The sequence below is a fragment of the Macaca mulatta genome, chromosome 15 (assembly GCF_049350105.2).
Source record: "Macaca mulatta isolate MMU2019108-1 chromosome 15, T2T-MMU8v2.0, whole genome shotgun sequence".
Lineage (NCBI taxonomy): Eukaryota > Metazoa > Chordata > Mammalia > Primates > Cercopithecidae > Macaca > Macaca mulatta.
Window position 1 is genome coordinate 80,091,124 of NC_133420.1, and position 19,073 is coordinate 80,110,196.

A 19,073-nucleotide genomic window follows, 5' to 3' on the forward strand; every position below is an offset into this window, starting at 1 on the left:
ACTTTTCTATAGATTCTAGGTCTTTAGATAGTAACTTAACTCTTTCAACCAATAGCAATCAGAAAATCTTTTTTTTTTTTTTTTTGAGACGGAGTCTCGCTCTGTCACCCAGGCTGGAGTGCAGTGGCCGGATTTCAGCTCACTGCAAGCTCCACCTCCCGGGTTCACGCCATTCTCCTGCCTCAGCCTCCGGAGTAGCTGGGACTACAGGCGCCCGCCACCTCGCCCGGCTAGTTTTTTGTATTTTTTAGTAGAGACGGGGTTTCACCGGGTTAGCCAGGATGGTCTCGATCTCCTGACCTTGTGATCCGCCCGTCTCGGCCTCCCAAAGTGCTGGGATTACAGGCTTGAGCCACCGCGCCCGGCCAGAAAATCTTTTTTGTTGTTGTTTTTTTTTGTTTTGAGACAGTCTCACCGAATCACCCAGGCTGGAATTCAGTGGTACGATCTCAGGTCCCTGCAACCTTGGCCTCTTGAGTTTAAGCGATTCTCCTGCCTCAGCCTCCTGAGTAGTTGGGATTACAGGTGCGCATCACCATTCCTGGCTAATGTTTGTATTTTTAGTAGAGACGGGGTTTCACCATGTTAACCAAGCTGGTCTCAAACTCCTGACTTCAAGTGCCTCGGCCTCCCAAAGTGTTGGGATTACAGGCGTAAGGCACCATGCCCGCCCCAATCAGAAAATCTTAGAGTCCACCTATGACCTGAACCCTCCACTCTGAGTTGCCTCACCTTTCTGTACAGAACCAATGTATACCTTACATGTATTGATCGATGTCTTATGTCTCCCTAAAACCAAGCTATAGCCCCACCATCTGGGGCACATGTTCTCAGGAACTCTTGAGACTGTGCCTCAGGCCATAGTCACTCATATTTGGCTCAGAATAAACTTCTTTAAATATTTTGTTAGAGGAACCCCTGCTTTCCAGGCCTCTGGTTTAATAAAACATGACTCAAGTGACTCCATCTTAAACTAGTTAGGCACTTACAAGGCTCCTATAAAATTAATGCTTATGGTCTAAAAACAGCCACATTCTAAGCTTGCCACCAATTATAATAACAGAATATTTATGGCCATACAGGACATCTCCCACCAATCCTGCAGAATGTCCAGATGCTCTAAAGAGCAGCCAACTTTACTTAAAGATGATGTTAATGAGCAAGCATAGGTTGAAAGATTAATGGTCTCTGAAAGCACAATAGCCCCACCTTTAGTGAGCACATCTGCGCATTCCAAGTTTAATTACAGCTCTTTATAGTTTCTCATAAGTAGAGACAGTAACAAAGGACCGTGTGTTCCTCCGCCTCCTTTCTGAGGTTGCTCCGCTCTTCAACGGAGTAGTTTCCAATAAACTTCCTTCCTTCATTGTGCTCTGTGATTCACCTCAAATTATTTCCCGCACAAGATCCAAGAACCTGCTCTTTGGGTCTGGATCAAGACTCTGTTTTTACCGGTAACAATTTTACAGAGTTTGACTCTTTGTTGACAGGAGTCAGAGATTTTTTTTGTTGCTGTTCTTTTGCTTGGAGAAGGGTCTTGCTCTGTCACTAGGCTGAATGAAGTGCAATCGTGCAATCACAGCTCTCTGCAGCCTCAGCTTCCCAGGGCCCACATGATTTTCCCACCTCAGCCTCCTGCGCAACTGGACCACAGGCTGCACCACCAGAATGGAATCAGAGATCTTACAATGACCTCCACAGTGAAAAGCTATGCATAAACTTCAAAAAGTGGTTTTAGGCTGGGCGCGGTGGCTCATTCCTTGGGAGGCCAAGGTGGACAGATCGCTTGAGCCCAGGAGTTCGAGCCCAGCCTGGGCAACTTGGTGGGTTCTCTCTCTCTCTCTCCTCTCACTCTTTTTTTTTTTTTTTTTTTTTTTTTGAGACAGAGTCTCACTTTGTCACTCAGGCTGAAGTGCAGTGGCAGGATCTTGGCTCAATGCAACGTCTGCCTCCTGGGTTCAAGCTATTCTTCTGCCTCAGCCTACCGAGTAGCTGAGCTGGGATTACAGTCATGCGCTACCACGCCAGGCTAATTTTGTATTTTTAGTAGAGACCGGGTTTCTCCATGTTGGTGAGGCTGGTCTTGAACTCCCCGCCTCAGGTGATCCACCCACCTTGGCCTCCCAAAGTGCTGGGATTATAGGCTTGAGCCACCGTGCCTGGCCTCTTTTTATTAAGGTGGTTTTAGTGAGGCAGGAGGCAATAATTGCCAGAGGTAGCAATGAGACTTAAAAGCAGGTTACCCAATCCATTTCGAGGCCCTGTTGTCTATGGGGTTTGTGGTAGGCAACAGCCGTCAGTTAAGAGAACTGCAGGCGGCCGGGCGCAGTGGCTCACGCCTGTAATCCCAACACTTTGGGAGGCCGAGGACGGCGGATAACCTGATGTTAGGAGTTCGACACCAGCCTGGTCAACATGGTGAAACTGTCTCTATTGTGCTTTCAGAGACTATTAAAAATACAAAAAATTAGCCGGGCGTGGTGGTGGACGCCTGTTAATCCCAGCTACTCTGGAGGTTGAGGCAGGACAAATGCTTGAACCCGGGAGGCGGAGGTTGCAGTGAGCCGAAATCTTGTCACTGCACCCCAACTTGAGCAACAAGAGCGAAACTCCGTCTCAAAAAAAAAAAAAAAAAAAAAAAAAAAAGGCTGCAGGGGGAGTAGGGAGCCAGATTTCATTTAAAGCAGGCAAAGGAGCATCTAGTATTCTAGTATTTGAGGGCATAGATTTCGCTAATGACAGAAATGAGGCTCAGAGATTACGTGACTTGATCAGAGTCACAGTGAGCATAGCGGAGGATGGAACCAATGCTTCTTCTCTCTACACCGAGGTACAGTGCTCCATTTATGGCTTTTATGTGACGTAACAACTAGCATACACAAGCAAATGAACCCCACACACCAACAATCAGAAAATCCCGAAGACCCGAGGATCTGGGCAAGATAGCCGTTACGCAAGCGCAGAACAATTCGCTGGCCGCGCAATGCCGCGTGGGTCTTGGTAGTTTCTTGGCTGGGCATGACCGGAAGGGAGGAGAGAAGGGCGCATGGCATGGCGGGAGATATAGTCCTTCCGGGAAGTCCCTCCTCCTTCGGAAGACTGGCGGCGCAGGCGCATACTGCTCTTCCTTAAGGGCGGGAGTCTCGGTTTGTGGTGGCTTTGCTGAGGCAGTTGTGCCCGCACTACCGTTAGAAGCTCAGTTTCCCGGAGGATGTAAGTCCCTTTGAGGCGAAATGGCTCGGGGCGAGAAAGGAGCAGACTTTGGCAATGGAAGGACCGCCGCGACCTCAGGCTGACCGTAGGGAGGGATCTTGAGGGCCCTCCGAGTCCCCTGGGTTTGCGCTTTCTTTCTTCGCAGCCGCCGTGCCTACCGCGAGGATGAGCTCGGCTTCGGTCACCGCTTTCGAGAAGGAGCATCTCTGGATGTATCTGCAGGCGCTCGGCTTCGAGCCAGGCCCGGCAACCATTGCCTGCGGAAAGATCGTGTCGCACACGCATCTCGGAGTGTAAGGAGGCCGGGGCTGTCGGGGCGAGGGAGCCTGAGCCGGGGGATCCCGGCCTTGCCCTTTTGTATACCCCGGAGGTTGATTAATCAGAATTGGTTGAGCGGTTACTCTGTGCCAGGCATTGACTCCAAAGTTCCTACTCCCAGTTGCTGCCAGCCTAGTAGCAGAGGCAGACAGTAAATAATGGAAGAGTGCCGGAAGCGATCTGTAGGCGAGTGCAAAGTCTGCAGATGGGCAGAGTGCAAAACTGGAGGGACAGCTTAATTCTGCCTAGGTGGTGGAGGGGTGGTCTGTGGAGTAGTGGGAGGGATGGCGGGTAGTAGTGGAAGAGCAGGGGAATCTTACGTACAAAATGCCTTTTGAACTCAAGGGAGCCTTTGAAGGTGGTTTAACTTTATAATTTTTAATTTTTGAATTAGTAAGGCATGCTGGAGTTAGCATAAAACAACGGAGAAGGTATTAAAAACTAATACCCTGGCCGGGCGCGGTGGCTCAAGCCTGTAATCCCAGCACTTTGGGAGGCCGAGACGGGCGGATCACGAGGTCAGGAGATCGAGACCATCCTGGCGAACACGGTGAAACCCCGTCTCTACTAAAAAATACAAAAAACTGGCCGGGCGCGGTGGCTCAAGCCTGTAATCCCAGCACTTTGGGAGGCCGAGACGGGTGGATCACGAGGTCAGGAGATCGAGACCATCCTGGCTAACACGGTGAAACCCCGTCTCTACTAAAAAATACAAAAAACTAGCCGGGTGAGTTGGCGGGCACCTGTAGTCCCAGCTACTCGGGAGGCTGAGGCAGGAGAATGGCATAAACCCGGGAGGCGGAGCTTGCAGTGAGCTGAGATCTGGCCACTGCACTCCAGCCTGGGCAACAGAGCGAGACTCCATCTCAAAAAAAAAAAAAAAAAAAAAAAAATACAAAAAACTAGACGGGCGTGGTGGCGGGCGCCTGTTGTCCCAGCTACTCGGGAGGCTGAGGCAGGAGAATGGCATGAACCCGGGAGGCGGAGCTTGCTGTGAACTGAGATCCGGCCACTGCACTCCAGCCTGGGCAACAGAGCGAGACTCCGTCTCAAAAAAAAAAAAAAAAAAAAAAAAAAACTAATACCCTTTTAATGAAAAGTATGGAAAGTAAAAGCCCCTTCCCTACTTTTTCCACTTCTGTTAAGGTTATGGATCTCTCCTAATAACCCACTGTAAATAACTCTGTTTTATTTCTATGTTTTATCAACTTTAGCCAGTATCTCTGTTTCATCATTCCCACTGTAGGCCAAGGGGAATTTGGGATAGATACATTGGCCATCTTCTATTCTCCTCAATCTGTTATATTTTTGTAAATTACATATTTTCAGTTCTTCTAGAGGCTTTTTTTTTTTTTTTTTTTTTTTAAACAGAGTCTCGCTCTGTCGCCCAGGCTGGAGTGCAGTGGCGCGATCTCGGCTCACTGCAACCTCCGCCTCCCGGGTTCAAGTGATTTCTGCCTTAGCCCCCTGAGTAGCTGGGACTACAGGCGCCCGCCACCATGTCCGGCTAATTTTTGTATTTTTAGTAGAGACATGAGTTTCACTACATTGGCCAGGCTGGTCTCGAACTTCTGACCTCATGATCCGCCGGCCTCGGCCTCCCAAAGTGCCAGGATTACAGGCTTGAGCCACCATGCCTGACTGTGGCTGTGGTTTTTTCCTTGTTTTTGTTTTTGTTTTTTTTTGAGTCGGAGTCTGGCTCTGTCGCCCAGGCTGGAGCGTAGTAGCACGATCTCGGCTCACTGCAACCTCCTCCTCCTGTGTTCAAGCGATTCTTGTGCCTCAGCCTCCGTACTAGCTGGGATTACAGGTGCCCGCCACTGCGCCCGGCTAATTTTTGTGTTTTTGGTAGAGACGGGGTTTCACCATGTTGGTCAAGCTGGTCTCAAACTCCTGACCTCAGGTGATCCACCCGCCTCGGCCTCCCAAAGTACTGGGATTACAGGCGTGAGGCACCGCACCCAGCGACCTCTATTTCTTGATTCATCAATCTCTTTTGATTCCTACCATAATTTCACAATGAACTGAGCTATTATAAGATTTCCTTCCTCCTCCTCTGCCTTCCCCCTCTTGACTTGTTTTGGCTGTATTTTTTCTGTCAAGATTTACAACTGTAATTAAGTTTTGCTTGGTAATTATTTTTGAGAAGTTACTATTAACGTGTGTAGCGGCCTGTCTAGCAGTCTTTTCTAAAAATTGAGTACCGCCTGGCGTGGTGGCTCGTGCCTGTAATCCTAGCACTTTGGGAGGCCGAGGAGGCGGATTGCCTGAGCTCAGGAGTTCGGAAACAGCCTGGGCAACACGGTGTAACCCCATCTCTACTAAAATACAAAAAAATTAGCCGGGCGTGGCAGCGTGCGCCTGTAGTCCCAGGTTCTGGTGAGGCTGAGGCAGGAGAATGGCTTGAGCCCAGGAGGTGGAGGTTGCAGTGAGCTTAGATCGGGCCACTGCACTCCAGCCTGGGTGACAGAGGGAGACTCAGTCTCCGGGGAAAAAAAAAAAAATTGACTACAAGCATATAGCATTTATCAGGTTCATGTATTATTTGTTTCACATGATTTGATGGCCCATAGCACAGTCACATTTTCTCTATACTGGTGGAGAAGTCTGAAGCTTTTCCAGAGTTCCGCTGAGAATGGCTCTCATTGTCACTGCGTCATTCTCTGCAGTGTTTTGGCAATTTTAGTTTTTTTTTTTTTGGGACAGAGTGTGCTATGTCTCCCAGGCTGGAGTGCAATGTCGCAATCTTGGTTCACTTCAACCTCTGCCTCCTGGGTTCAAGCAATTCTCCTGCCTCAGCCTCCTGAGTAGCTAGGATTACAGGCACCTGTCACCGTGCCCAGCAAATTTTTCTATTTTTTAGTAGAGACAGGGTTTTGCCACATTGGCCAGGCTGTACTACTTTGCATTCTACCAACAAGGTACAAGCATTTCCTTTTCTCTGCAAGATTCGCCATCTTGTAACACATGTCCCCTTTAAATGCTTTATTTTATTTTATTTTGTTTTTTTGTCTGTCGTCCAGGCTGGAGTGCAGTGGTATGATCTCAGCTCACTGCAAGCTCTGCCTCCCAGGTTCACTCCATTCTTCTACCTCAGCCTCCCGAGTAGCTGGGACTACAGGTGCCTGCCACCACGCTTGGCTAATTTTTTTTGTATTTTTTTAGTAGAGACGGGGTTTCACTATATTAGCTAGGATTGTCTCAATCTCCCGACCACCTGCCTCGACCTCCCAAAGTGCTGGGATTACAGGTGTGAGCCACCGTGCCCGGCTCTTTAAATGCTTTAAGCATGGATGTGGCATCAAATTTACTTTTTTGTTTTTATTTTTTGAGATAATCTGGCTCTGTCTTCCAGGCTGGAGTGCAGTGGCCTGAATGTGGCTCACTGCAGCCTCCATCTCCTGGGCTCAAGTGATCCTTCCACTTCCGCCTCCCAAGTAGCTGGAATTACAGTTGCCTGCTGCCATGCCTGGCTAATTTTAATTCTTTTTTTTTTGAGATGGAGTTTTGCTCTGTTGCCCAGGCTGGAGTGCCGTTGTGCGATCTCAGCTCACTGCAACCCCTGCCTCCCTGGTTCAAGCAATTCTCTGCCTCAGCCTCCCGAGTAGCTGGGAATACAGCCACCTGCCACCATGCCTGGCTAATTTTTTTGTATTTTTAGTAGAAACAGGGTTTCACCATCTTGGCCAGGCTGATCTTGAACCCCTGACCTCATGATCCACCTGCCTTGGCCTCCTAAAGTGCTGGGATTACAGGCGTGAGCCACCACGCCTGGCCGGCTAATTTTAATTCTATTCTTTCTGTAGAGATAGGTTTTCACTGTGTTGCCTAGGCTGATCTTGACCTTCTGGGCTCAAGTAGTCCTCCCACGTCGGCCTCCCAAAGTGCTGGGATTACAGGCATGAGCCACTGCACCCTGCCAAATTTACTTTTAAAATTGCTCAATGCACCTGTAAATCCAGCTGCTTAGAAGGCTGAGGTGGGAGATTGCTTGAGGCCAGAAGTTTGAGACCAGCCTGGGCAACATAGTGAGACCCTGTCTCTTAAAAAAGCAATTAGGCTAGACATGGTGGTTCACACCTGTTATCCCAGTGCTTTGGGAGGGCAAGGTGGGAGTATTGCTTGAGCCCAGGAGTTTGAGGCTACAGCGAGCTATAATGGTAGCGCTGTACTCCAGCCTGGGTAACATGAGTGAGACCCTGTCTCTTAAAAACAAAAAAGAAAAAAACCCATTATTTTTTATTCACTTATATTTTGTACATACACGTTCTCTTTGGTTTGCAGTTTATGAGTTTTTTGTTTCTATGAGCCTGAACTGGTATGACCACTTTTCTTTCTTTCTTTTTTTTTTTGAGATGGAGTTTTGCACTTGTTGCCTAGGCCGGAGTACAGTGGCGTGATCTCGGCTCACTGCAACCTCTGCCTCCTGGGTTCAAGAGATTCTGCTTCCTCAGCCTCCGGAGTAGCTGGGATTACAGGCTTGCACCACTATGCCCCACTAATTTTGTATTTTTAGTAGAGATGGGGTTTCTCCATGTTGGTCAGGTTGGTCTCGAACTCCCGACCTCAGGTGATCCAGCCGCCTCAGCCTCCCAGAGTGCTGGGATTACAGGCGTGAGCCACCAGGCCCGGCTCCATTTTTTAAAAATGTTAAACATATGCTTAATATATGACTCAGCAATCCATTCCAAGATATTTGCCCAAAAGGTTTGCAGTTTGGAAAAATCATATGGTTGCATTACAGAGAATGGATAGAAGGGGAAGAAGGGCTTTGCAGTTAGTTATCTAGGCCTGAACTAAAGTGGCAGTAGGAATAAAAAGAGGTGATTCATTTATTTGTTCATTCAACAAATATTTATTGACCACAGTATTGGACCTGGCTATGCAGTGGTAAACAGAATAGATATAAATTTTCCCTTACAGAATTTTTTTTTTTTTTTTTTTTTTTTGAGACGAAGTCTCGCTCTGTCACCAGACTGGAGTGCAGTGGTGCGATCTTGGCTCACTGCAACCTCTGCCTCCTGGGTTCAAGCGATTCTCCTGCCTCAGCCTCCTGAGTAGCTGGGATTACAGATGCACGCCACCACACCTGGCTAATTTTTGTATTTTTAGTAGAGATGGGGTTTCACCATGTTGGCCAGGATGGTCTCGATCTCTTGACCTCTTGATCTGCCTGCCTTGGCCCCCCAAAGTGCTGGGATTACAGGTGTGAGCCATTGCACCCGCCCCCTTACAGTGTTTTAGTCTAGTGAAGGAACAAACCTTCAACAAATGTCTTATTACAAATTATAATAAGTGTCAAAGAGAAGAGAGCAAGGTACTTTATGAAAAGACAACAGGTTTGAGAGATGGTAGGGAAGTAGGATAGATGGAACTTCATTTGTGTTACTTGAAGAGTAGAGACATTCTAAGAACAAAAGTGTTGTTTGACAAATGGATAGGCATAGGAACTTACGCAAGAGAATGGTAATCCTAAGTCAGAAATTCACTTGATTTGATTTTTTGGAAGTAAATTTCATGCTTTTCCGTTTAAGTTAACTCTTGATTCCTTATAGTTGTGTGACATTTCTTAAAGGGTTTAGTGTTTTTTTGTTTTGTTTTCACTTTTTTTTTTTTAAGGCTTTGTTTTGATTAATTAGGGTAATTGGAACAATAAAAACTAATGCCAGCGTTATGTTATAAAGATGGTTCTGGGAATAAAAATCTAGTAGTGAAGACCCTGGACTCTAGGGTGAGGTGACATATTTCAAATCAGTGCTTTTCTACTTTCTGGTTAAGTGATTTTGGGCAAATTTCTAACCTCTAAATTTAGGTTTCCTCATCTGTATAATGAAGATAAACTACTATCTAGTGTCATTAGGATTAAATAAAATAATTTGTGTTAAAGTAGATAGTATGTGATAGTAGTGAAGATTAGCTAAGTTACTGCTTGTAGAAGGCTTAGAAGAATGCTTGGCAAATAGGAAACTCTTAATAAATATTAACTATTTACTGTTATTCAGTTAATGTAGGTTGTTACCATTATAAGGCATGGTTCTCTCTCGAATTAGGTTTTCCTTCCTTTTCTGTAGAGTGTTTTCATTAAAGCCAGTTCTGCCAGTCTTATATTGAATCTGTGATTTGAGAATTAGAAAATGAAAGCTTGCATGTTTTTCTTAACTGGTTATAAAATGTACATGAATGAGAAAAATTAATTTGCCTTGACTTCCTGAAGAGAATGAAAACATTAATTTGTGTCGAACTCTTACTTAGCTTTTGATGATGTTTGGTTTATTAACCATTTTCTTTTTCTTTTTCTATTTCTATTTCATTTTTAACCACTAGGAACATGTTTGACAAGCTGAACCGTGATGCCTTTCATATAGTTTCTTATTTTTTGTTTCAAGTTCTGGACCAGTCTCTCACCAAAGAAGTTTTCAAGTAAGGAAAAATAATTTCATTTTCTTAAGTGTCTTTCCAAATTTGAAAATGGACTGTGTTTTGATATAAGCCAGAATTTCTTTTTTCTTTTTTCTTTTTTTTTTGAGATAGAGTCTCACTCCATCACCCAGGCTGGAGTGCAGTGACGCGATCTAGGTTCACTGCAACTTCTGCCTCCCAGGTTCAAGAAATTCTCCTGTCTCAGCCTCCCGAGTAACCGGGATTACAGGTGCCTGCCACCATGCCTGGCTAATTTTTGCATTTTTATTTGAGATGGAGTTTCACCTTGTTGGTCAGGCTGGTTTCAAACTGCTGACCTCAGGTGAACCACCCGCCTCGGCGTCCCAAAGTGCTGGGATTACAGGTGTGAGCCACCACACCCAGCATAAGCCAGAATTTCAACTTGGCCTTTGACTGATGTTTTGAATGAATATTACAAAATTCAGGTTTGAGTCTTATACATTTAATTCTTAATCTTTATAAATCTGGGTGACGTTTTTCTTTGGTACATATCTTAAAATCATTGTGTATTTTATAGGTAATATAGTTTTTATTTTATATAATTCTTAACATTTTCTTTATGGTCTTAATAATTAAGCAAATTATTGTTAGCAGCACAATTAACTGGTATCAATCTGTATGAACTTGATTTTGCCCTGTTTTTTTTTTTTTTTTGCTTAGTACTGTATGCCTTACTACTTTTCCTATAGGCAGTGTTGTTTTGTCTACATGGTTCTCTGTAAATCCTTACTTTTTTCAGTGATATATTAAAGCATCACTTGCTGTAGGGAAAAATCATTCCTAATACATTTACTCTTTTGTTGTATGCTGTTGTTTAAGAAGGAGATAAAAATGTAAACACCCACTAGTCTCAGTTCTAAGTTATTTTGCATGTGATTTGTGTTTCTGCTATCTAAAAAAGGGTTCAAATTTCTTTTGATATTTATGTTGTGCCTTCAATCTTTTATATAGGAAAGCAACAAGTAGATCTATTGCTTAGGGCATTATTTTCATTTTTGATAATCTATTTTGAATATTTTGCTTTCATTTAAAGTTCTGAGTGTGCAGGAGAATAGGTATGTTTGGATCATTTTTTGGAATTCCCTATTATTAAGGTATAGAGCAGCTTCTTCTGTCCAAACAAAAATAGATTTTTACTTTTTTTTTTTGCTGATTATCAACATTACGGCTCATTTTAAGTAATTCAGAAAATATAGGAAAATGTAAAAATTGTTTTGAAACCCGTCAACCACTGAGTATCACTGTTGACATTCTAGCCTTTTAGTCTTTTTATTCCCTATGCATGCTCAGTTTTTTCTGCAAATACTGAATGTAGTTATAGAAAAAGTGAGGCCTTAAATAATTATGCCTCAGAATAAAAATTTGGAAAAACCTGACTGAAAGGAAAGCAGTAGGTAAATTTTAAACCCTAATATTCTTGACCAAAGTTGAAGCAAAATTTTCTTTTTCATGTTTTTCTGTCTTGTTTAGCCACAAAGCAATAGCACCCACAGTATGATAAGGATTATCTCTAGGAGTCATGCTCTTGTATGCCATTTTTTGTCCTCTTCATATATATCTGTTTATGTTTCTGTCCCGCAAGATTACTATTTCTTTTCAGGCTTAATTTACTAGTTTATTTATTTATCTTTATGCACTAGTCCAGTGGATCCGTTGAGATTGTTGTCTTTAGCTGATTTTCAGCAATTCTTATAGCTGTTCATTCCCTCATTTAATACATTTTAGTTGTTTGTATGAAACAGAACTCAATCCTTTAGATGTTTATAAATTAAAAAATTCAATTTCTCACAGGTTGGTGTCTCTCTATCTGTTATTTAAGAATGTTAACTTTAATTCATTTCACTTTAATTTTTTTTTTTTTTCTTTTGAGACAGGGTCACCCAGGCTGCAGTGCAGTGATGCCATCTTGGCTCACTGCAGACTCCACCTCCTGGGTTCAAGCAGTACTCGTGCCTCAGCCTCCTGAGTAGCTGGGGCTATAGGCGCACACCACTATGCCTAGCTAATTTTTTTATTTTTAGTCGAGACGGGATTTCTCCATGTTGGCCAGGCTGGTCTCGAGCTCCTGGCCTCAAGCGATCTGTCTGCATTGGCTTTCCAAAGTGCCGGGGTTACAAGTGTGAGCCACCACGCCCAGCCATGTGTTAATATTTCTGGTAGTAGAAATAAGTTTTTTTTTTTTTTTTTTGAGACAGAGTCTTGCTCTGTCGCCCAGGCTGGAGTGCAGTGGCCCAATCTCGGCTCACTGCAAGCTCCGCCTCCCGGGTTCACACCATTCTCCTGCCTCAGCCTCCTGAGTAACTGGGACTACAGGCACCCGCCACCACGCCCGGCTAATTTTTTTGTATTTTTTTAGTAGAGACGGGGTTTCACCGCGTTAGCCAGGATGGTCTCGATCTCCTGACCTTGTGATCCGCCCGCCTTGGCCTCCCAAAGTGCTGAGATTACAGGCACGAGCCACTGCGCCTGGCAATAAGTTTGATTTTTAAAAAATTTGCTGAGGCTTTTTTTTTTTGGCTCTTGTTGTGCATAGTCCTAATGCTTTTATTTTTGTTTTCCAGATTTTGTTGGCCCCCATTTGACCAAAAAAGTGATACTGAATTCCGAAAACATTGCTGTGAATGGATAAAAAGGATTTCTGTAAGTATTCTTTTTGTTAGAAGATACAGACTTTAAGAAGTTAAAAACTACTTTAACTCTTTAACTTTTTAGAGGTGAAATCTTTTTAATGCTTTAATGCTATCAGTATAAGCAAGGAAATACTAGTTAAAATAGTCTTCTTTGATGGTTTTTGGTTGGGATTCTATGTATTTCGAAGAAACCAGCTTTGCTGGCCAGGTGCACTGAAAATAGGTTTTAGACTTCCTGAGAGTTTATAGCACAGTTTTTGTTTAAAGAAAACTTTTTCAACTGTATATTATTTTAGTTTGCTTCCCCAGATAGTATCAATGATTGTGTCTGTATCATTATAATTGTTTTTTCTTACCAGGTCCACATAGAGTTTAGAAAAACCAAAACCCACAACGTTTAACTTGTGGTTTAAATGGAATAATTCTGATCAAATTCTTTTTTCTTTTTTCTTTTTTTGAGATGGAGTCTTGTTCTGTCACCCAGGCTGGAGTGCAATGGCACAGTCTTGGCTCACTGCAACTCTGCCTCCCAGGTTTGAACGATTCTCCCACCTCAGCCACCTGAGTAGCTGGGATTACAGCCATGTACTACCATGCCCAGATAACTTTTGTATTTTTAGTAGAGATGGGGTTTCACCATGTTGGCCAGGCTGGTCTTGAACTCCTGACCTCTAGTGATCTGTCTGCCTCGGCCTCCCAAAATGCTGGGATTACAGGTATGAGCCACCGCACCCAGTCCTGATCAAATTCTTTTATGCTTCAAAAACAGTATGATGAGGAGACAGTGGGCTGGGGGCTTACCCCCTTGGACTGTTTTGTACTCTGCTGCAGAGTTGGACATGTCCAAGCCACTGTGCTATGAAGAGGTACTAGGGAACCCCATGCCAACCTGTAGCATAGTGCTCATGAAAATGTGGGACTTCTATTGCAAGACTGTCACACCCTTTAACAAAAATAGTATGATGTAAATGTAAGAGTTTTTGTTAACAAAATCTTCAAATCATCTTACTTCTCTTCTTCATAGGGTGAATGTGGAAGTAGCTTTCCTCAAGTTGTTGGTTCACTATTTCTTTCTCCTGGTGGTCCTAAGTTTATTCATCTGATGTATCATTTTGCAAGATTTGTTGCAATGAAATATATTAAATCCAATGCTAAAAGTAAGTTCAACTTATAAAATACTTTTTTGTTTTGATTCTTAAATTTTTATTGTTCTTTACAGTTTTTAAATCATGAAGAGATCTTAGTAAAAGCAAGATAAGTTAAAACATTAATGTACCCCAAAAAGGAAATGGTTAATATTCTACTGGAACTGTACTTTGAAATCTTCTCATAATGAACATAGTTACTATTTATGTTTTTTTATTGTGTTCTAATACAAGGATTGGGAAACATTTCCCTTTTTTTTCCTCTAAGACAGAGTTTCACTCTCGTTGCCCAAGCTGGAGTGCAATGGCATGATCTCAGCTCACTGCAACCTCTGCCTCCCGGGTTCAAGAAATTTTCCTGCCTCAGTCTCTTGAGTAGCTGGGATTACAGGTGTGTGCCACCATGCCTGGCTAATTTTTTGTATTTTTGGTAGAAACGGGGTTTTACCATGTTAGCCAGGGCTGGTCTTGAACTCTTTACCTCAGATGATCTGCCCACCTGGGCCTCTGAAAGTGTTGGGATTACAGGCGTAAGCTGATGCGCCTGGCTTTTTTTTTTTTTTTTGAGACGGAGTTTTTGCTCTTGTTGCCCAGGCTGGACTGCAATAGCGTGATCTCGGCTCACTGCAACCCCTGCCTCCTGGGTTCAAGCGATTCTCCTACCTCACCCCCTGAGTAGCTGGGATTACAGGCATGCGCCTCCACGCCTGGCTAATTTTGTATTTTTAGTAGAGATGGGATTTCTCCCTGTTGGTCAGGCTGGTCACAAACTCCTGACTTCAGGTGATCTGCCCGCCTTGGCCTCTCAAGGTGTTAGGATTACACCAAAGTGTTAGGATTACAGGCATAAGGCACCACGCCCGGCCTTTTTTGTTTTTTTTTTTTAATACTGGGGTTGCACCATATTTCCCAGGCTGGTGTTGAATGCCTGTGCTCAGGCAGTCTTCCTGCCTTGGCCTCTTAAAGTGCTGGGATTACATACATGCGTGAGCCACCGCTCCTGGCGACAATTGATACTTTTATCACTAGTGTATGGATAATGTCTGTTTTCCTAAAGGCTCATTAACATAGTATGTGACCAGACCTTTTTTTTTTTTTTTTTTTTTGAGATCGAGTCTCGCTCTGTTGCCCAGGCTGGAGTGCAGTGGCGTGGTCTCGGCTCACTGCAAGCTTTGTCTCCTGGGTTCACGCCATTCTCCTGCCTCAACCTCCCGAGTAGCTGGGATTACAGGCGCCTGCCACCACACCTGGCTGATTTTTTGTATTTTTTAGTAGAGACGGGGTTTCACCGTGTTAACCAGGATGGTCTTGATCTCGTGACCTCGTGATCCGCCAGCCTTGGCCTCCCAAAGTGCTGGGATTACAGGCGTGAGCCACTGCGCCCGGCCTGTGACCAGATACTTTAATCTTTTCAGTCTGATAGGTTACAGTGGGATCTCAGTATAGTTTTAATTTGTATTTCTCTTATTAGTGAGGTTGAAAATTGTTTCATGTTTAAGAGCAATTTGTACTTAAAAAAAAATGTTTATTTTTTGGCTGGGTGTGGTGGCTCATGCCTGTAATCCCAGCACTTTGGGAGGCCGAGGTAGGCAGATCACTTGAGGTCAGGAGTTCAAGACCAGCCTGACCAACATGGTGAAACCCCATCATTACTAAAGTACAAAAATTAGCTGGGCATTGTGGTGGGCACCTGTAATCCCAGCTACTTGGGGAGGCTAAGGCACGAGAATTGCTTGAACCTGGGAGGCAGAGGGTGCAGTGAGCCAAGATTGTAGTACAGAATTCCAGCCTGGGCAATAGAGCAGACTCAGTCTCAAAAAAAAAATTTTATTTTTTTTAGAGATAGGGTGCGTCTCCCTATGTTGGCCAGGCTAGTTTTGATTTGAACTCCTGGTCTCAAGTAATCCTCCCACCTCAGCCTCCCAAAGTGCCAGGATTTCAAATGTAATATGAGAATGTTTCCAATTTTTCTGCTAGTGGATGATCTGCCCCAATTACATGTAATACAAACTGTTTTATATAAAATATGCATGTTTGGATTTAATAAGGCATAAGACTTGTAAGCATGGATTGTCCTATTTCTGGATTTAAACCAATTCAGTCAAAATGTTCAGTCTCTAGGTAACTTCTAAATTCGGTAAACTCATTTCTTGTTAAATATTTAGTAATTCTGATGATTTCTTTGTTTTTCTTTTTTCCCTAGACGAAGTCTCACTCTGTTGCCCAAGCTGGAGTGCAGTGGTGTGATCTCGGCTCACTGCAACCCCTACCTCCTGGGTTCAAGCGATTCTACTGCCTCATCTTCCTGAGTAGCTGGGACTACAGGCACACGCCACCATGTCTGGCTAATTTTTTTGTATTTTTAGTAGAGATGGGGTATCACTATGTTGGCCAGGCTGGTTTCGAACTCCTGACCTTGTGATCCGCCCGCCTCAGCCTCCCAAAGTGCTGGGATTACAGGCATGAGCCACCATGCCCGGCAAATTCTGGTGGTTTCTCTGAGGCAATACTAGGACCTGGATAAGCAACGTTAATGCACTGTGGAAGTCCCTGATTTTCAGAATACTCATGTTTTTGTTGTATTGAGCCATGTTAAAGTAGGATTTATTACAGGTAAAAACCTGAACTCTGAAATATTTATATGGGTTATTCTCAGGTCTACTTTGGTTTTTAGTAACACAGTGAATAATTATTTGAGAAATGAACAGTGGTTTTATTTGGTTATCCTGTCCTATTGTCTTACTAGGAGGAAAAGTAAACTGATGGCAGCAGTGGAGATGATGTGATCCTCTCTTACCTTTTTATATTGACTTTCTTCCTTTGTTAAAAGGTTCTGTGGCTGGGCACGGTGGCTTACGCCTGTAATCCCAGCACTTTGGGAGGTCAGGGCGGGCGAATCATGAGGCCAGGAGATTAAGATCATCCTGGCTAACACGGTGAAACCCCGTCTCTACTAAAAATACAAAAAATTAGCTGGGCTTGGTGGCGGACACCTGTAGTCTCAGCTACTCAGGAGGCTGAGGCAGGAGAATGGCATGAACCCGGAAGAAGGAGCTTGCATTGAGCTGAGATCCCGCCGCTGCACTCCAGCCTGGGTGACAGAGGGAGACTCCGTCTCAAAAAAAAAAAAAAGAAAAAAAATATTCTTTTTGGAAGCAAAGTAGCTCTTATTATAATTTGAGATATCTGGCCGGGCGCAGTGGTTCAAGCCTGTAATCCCAGCACTTTGGGAGGCCGAGACGGGCGGATCACGAGGTCAGGAGATCGAGACCATCCTGGCTAACACAGTGAAACCCCGTCTCTACTAAAAAATACAAAAAACTAGCCGGGCGAGGTGGCGGGCGCCTGTAGTCCCAGCTACTCGGGAGGCTGAGGCAGGAGAATGGCGTGAACCCGGGAGGCGGAGCTTGCAGTGAGCTGAGATCCGGCCACTGCACTCCAGCCTTGGCGACAGAGCAAGACTCCGTCTCAGAAAAAAAAAAAAAAAAAAAGAGATATCTATAAATAAATACACTATAGATATAAATGTATTTCTAGACGTCTCAAATTATAATAAGAATGTTTTTAGGTAGATGCCCTCCGAAAATTTTTAATTGTGTAAAATAACTCACCTTTAGAAATCTTTTTTAGTTGCCTGCCTTAAAAAAAGGTCATCTTACTTTCCATTAACATTAGTTGTGTCGGGCTGAGTGTGGTGGCCTGTAATCCCAGCCCTCTGGGAGACTGAGACAGGAGGATCCCTTGAGTCCAGGAGTTCAAGACTAGCCTCGGCAACACCTTGAGACCCAGTCTCTACAAAAAATACTAAAAAAACAATTAGTTGGGCATGGTGGTATGTACTTGTAGTCTCAGCTACTGTGGAGGCTGAGGTGAGAGGACTGCTTGAACCCAGAAGGTTGAGGCTGCAGTAAGCTATACTTGTGCCACTGCACTTCAGCCTGGGCAATACAGTGAGACCCTGTCTCAAAAAAACAGCCCCAAATACCAAAACAAAACGTTAGTTGTATTGTTATATATTTATGGTATACTAGCTTTTGGGGAGTTGTTAGTTACATGATGTTAATTTCTTAATATTAAAATTCAACATTTTTGGTATTTATTAGCTTGTAAATCTGTTTTCCTTTTTTAAAAAGTCAATCAAATTTAGCAGTGGGAGATTGTATACCATCAATGTTAGTGACACTAGTGTTCAATTCTGATAACCCACTACTATCAGACCAGCCTGTTTTCTATAATCTTAATTGTGTTCCGTGTAGATTCTTCTCATCATTTTGTAGAGACATTTAACATAAAACCACAGGACTTGCACAAATGCATTGCCAGATGCCATTTCGCACGTAGCAGATTTTTACAAATTTTGCAAAGAGAAGATTGTGTTACCCAAAAATATCAGGAAAATGCGCAGTAAGTAGTACCTTGATAGAAAATAATTTCTTTCTTTTGAACAGATGTCACCAATATAATGTCAGCAGAAATAATCCATGCCTACCTCAAAACCCTGGTGATTATTTTTCCATTTTAAAGTCAGATAACTTTTTTTTTTTTTTTTTTTTTCCCTATCTGAGACAGGGTCTGGTTCTGTCACCTAGGCTCTTAAGCTGGAATTCAGTGGTGTGATGTCGGCTCACCACAGCCTCTGCTTCCCAGGCTTAAGTCATCCTCCCACCTCAGCCTCCAGAGTACCTGGGATTGTAGGCGCAGGCCACCATTCCCAGCTAATTTTTGTGTTTTTAATAGTAACGGGGTTTCACCATGTTGCCCAGGCTGATCTCGAACTTCTGAGCTCATGCAGTCTGCCTGTCTCAGCCTCCCAAAGTGTCAGGATTACAGGCATGAGCCACTGTGGCTATAGTCAGATAACTTCTGCATAAAATATTTTAAAACTTTAGGCATACTATAAATGTAAGTTTAGAGAAAAAGAAAAGATCACTGTATTTATTGATTTATTTATTTATTTTGGGATGGAGTCTCGCTCTGTTGCCCAGGCTTGAGTGCAGTAGTGGAATCCTGGCTCACTGCAACCTCCACCTCCTGGGTTCAAATGATTCTCCTGCCTCAGGCTCCTGAGTAGCTGAGATTACAGGCGCCTACCACCACGCCTGGCTCATTTTCTTTTTTGTATTTATAGTAGTGATGGGGTTTTGCCATGTTGACCGTGCTGGTCTTGAACTCCTGACCTCAAGTGGTCCACCTGCCTTGGCCTCCCAAAGTGCTGGGATTGCAGGTGTGAGCCACTGTGCCCGTCCCACTTTAGTTTAAAAAGTTCAGTTTTCTTTTCTTTTTTTTTTTTTTTTTTTTGAGACGGAGTCTCGCTCTGTCGCTCAGG

The 19,073-nt window shown here is 43.8% G+C and overlaps 1 protein-coding gene across 2 annotated transcripts in view; it reads left to right on the forward strand.

Annotated features, from left to right (window-relative positions):
• Positions 1 to 3,113: 3,113 nt before the first annotated feature.
• The window catches only part of HAUS6 (HAUS augmin like complex subunit 6), a 48,427-nt gene continuing 32,467 nt past the window's right edge, over positions 3,114 to 19,073 (forward strand). The window contains exons 1-5 of one of the 2 annotated variants that reach the window (XM_001109504.5): positions 3,114 to 3,506; positions 9,856 to 9,951; positions 12,534 to 12,612; positions 13,627 to 13,759; positions 18,004 to 18,151. In XM_001109504.5, the coding sequence (XP_001109504.4) occupies positions 3,379 to 3,506; positions 9,856 to 9,951; positions 12,534 to 12,612; positions 13,627 to 13,759; positions 18,004 to 18,151 (584 nt within the window). In that variant the 5' untranslated portion in view covers positions 3,114 to 3,378. The remainder of the gene's footprint in view (positions 3,507 to 9,855; positions 9,952 to 12,533; positions 12,613 to 13,626; positions 13,760 to 18,003; positions 18,152 to 19,073) is intronic. The other variant, XM_028835138.2, reaches the window with a different exon arrangement.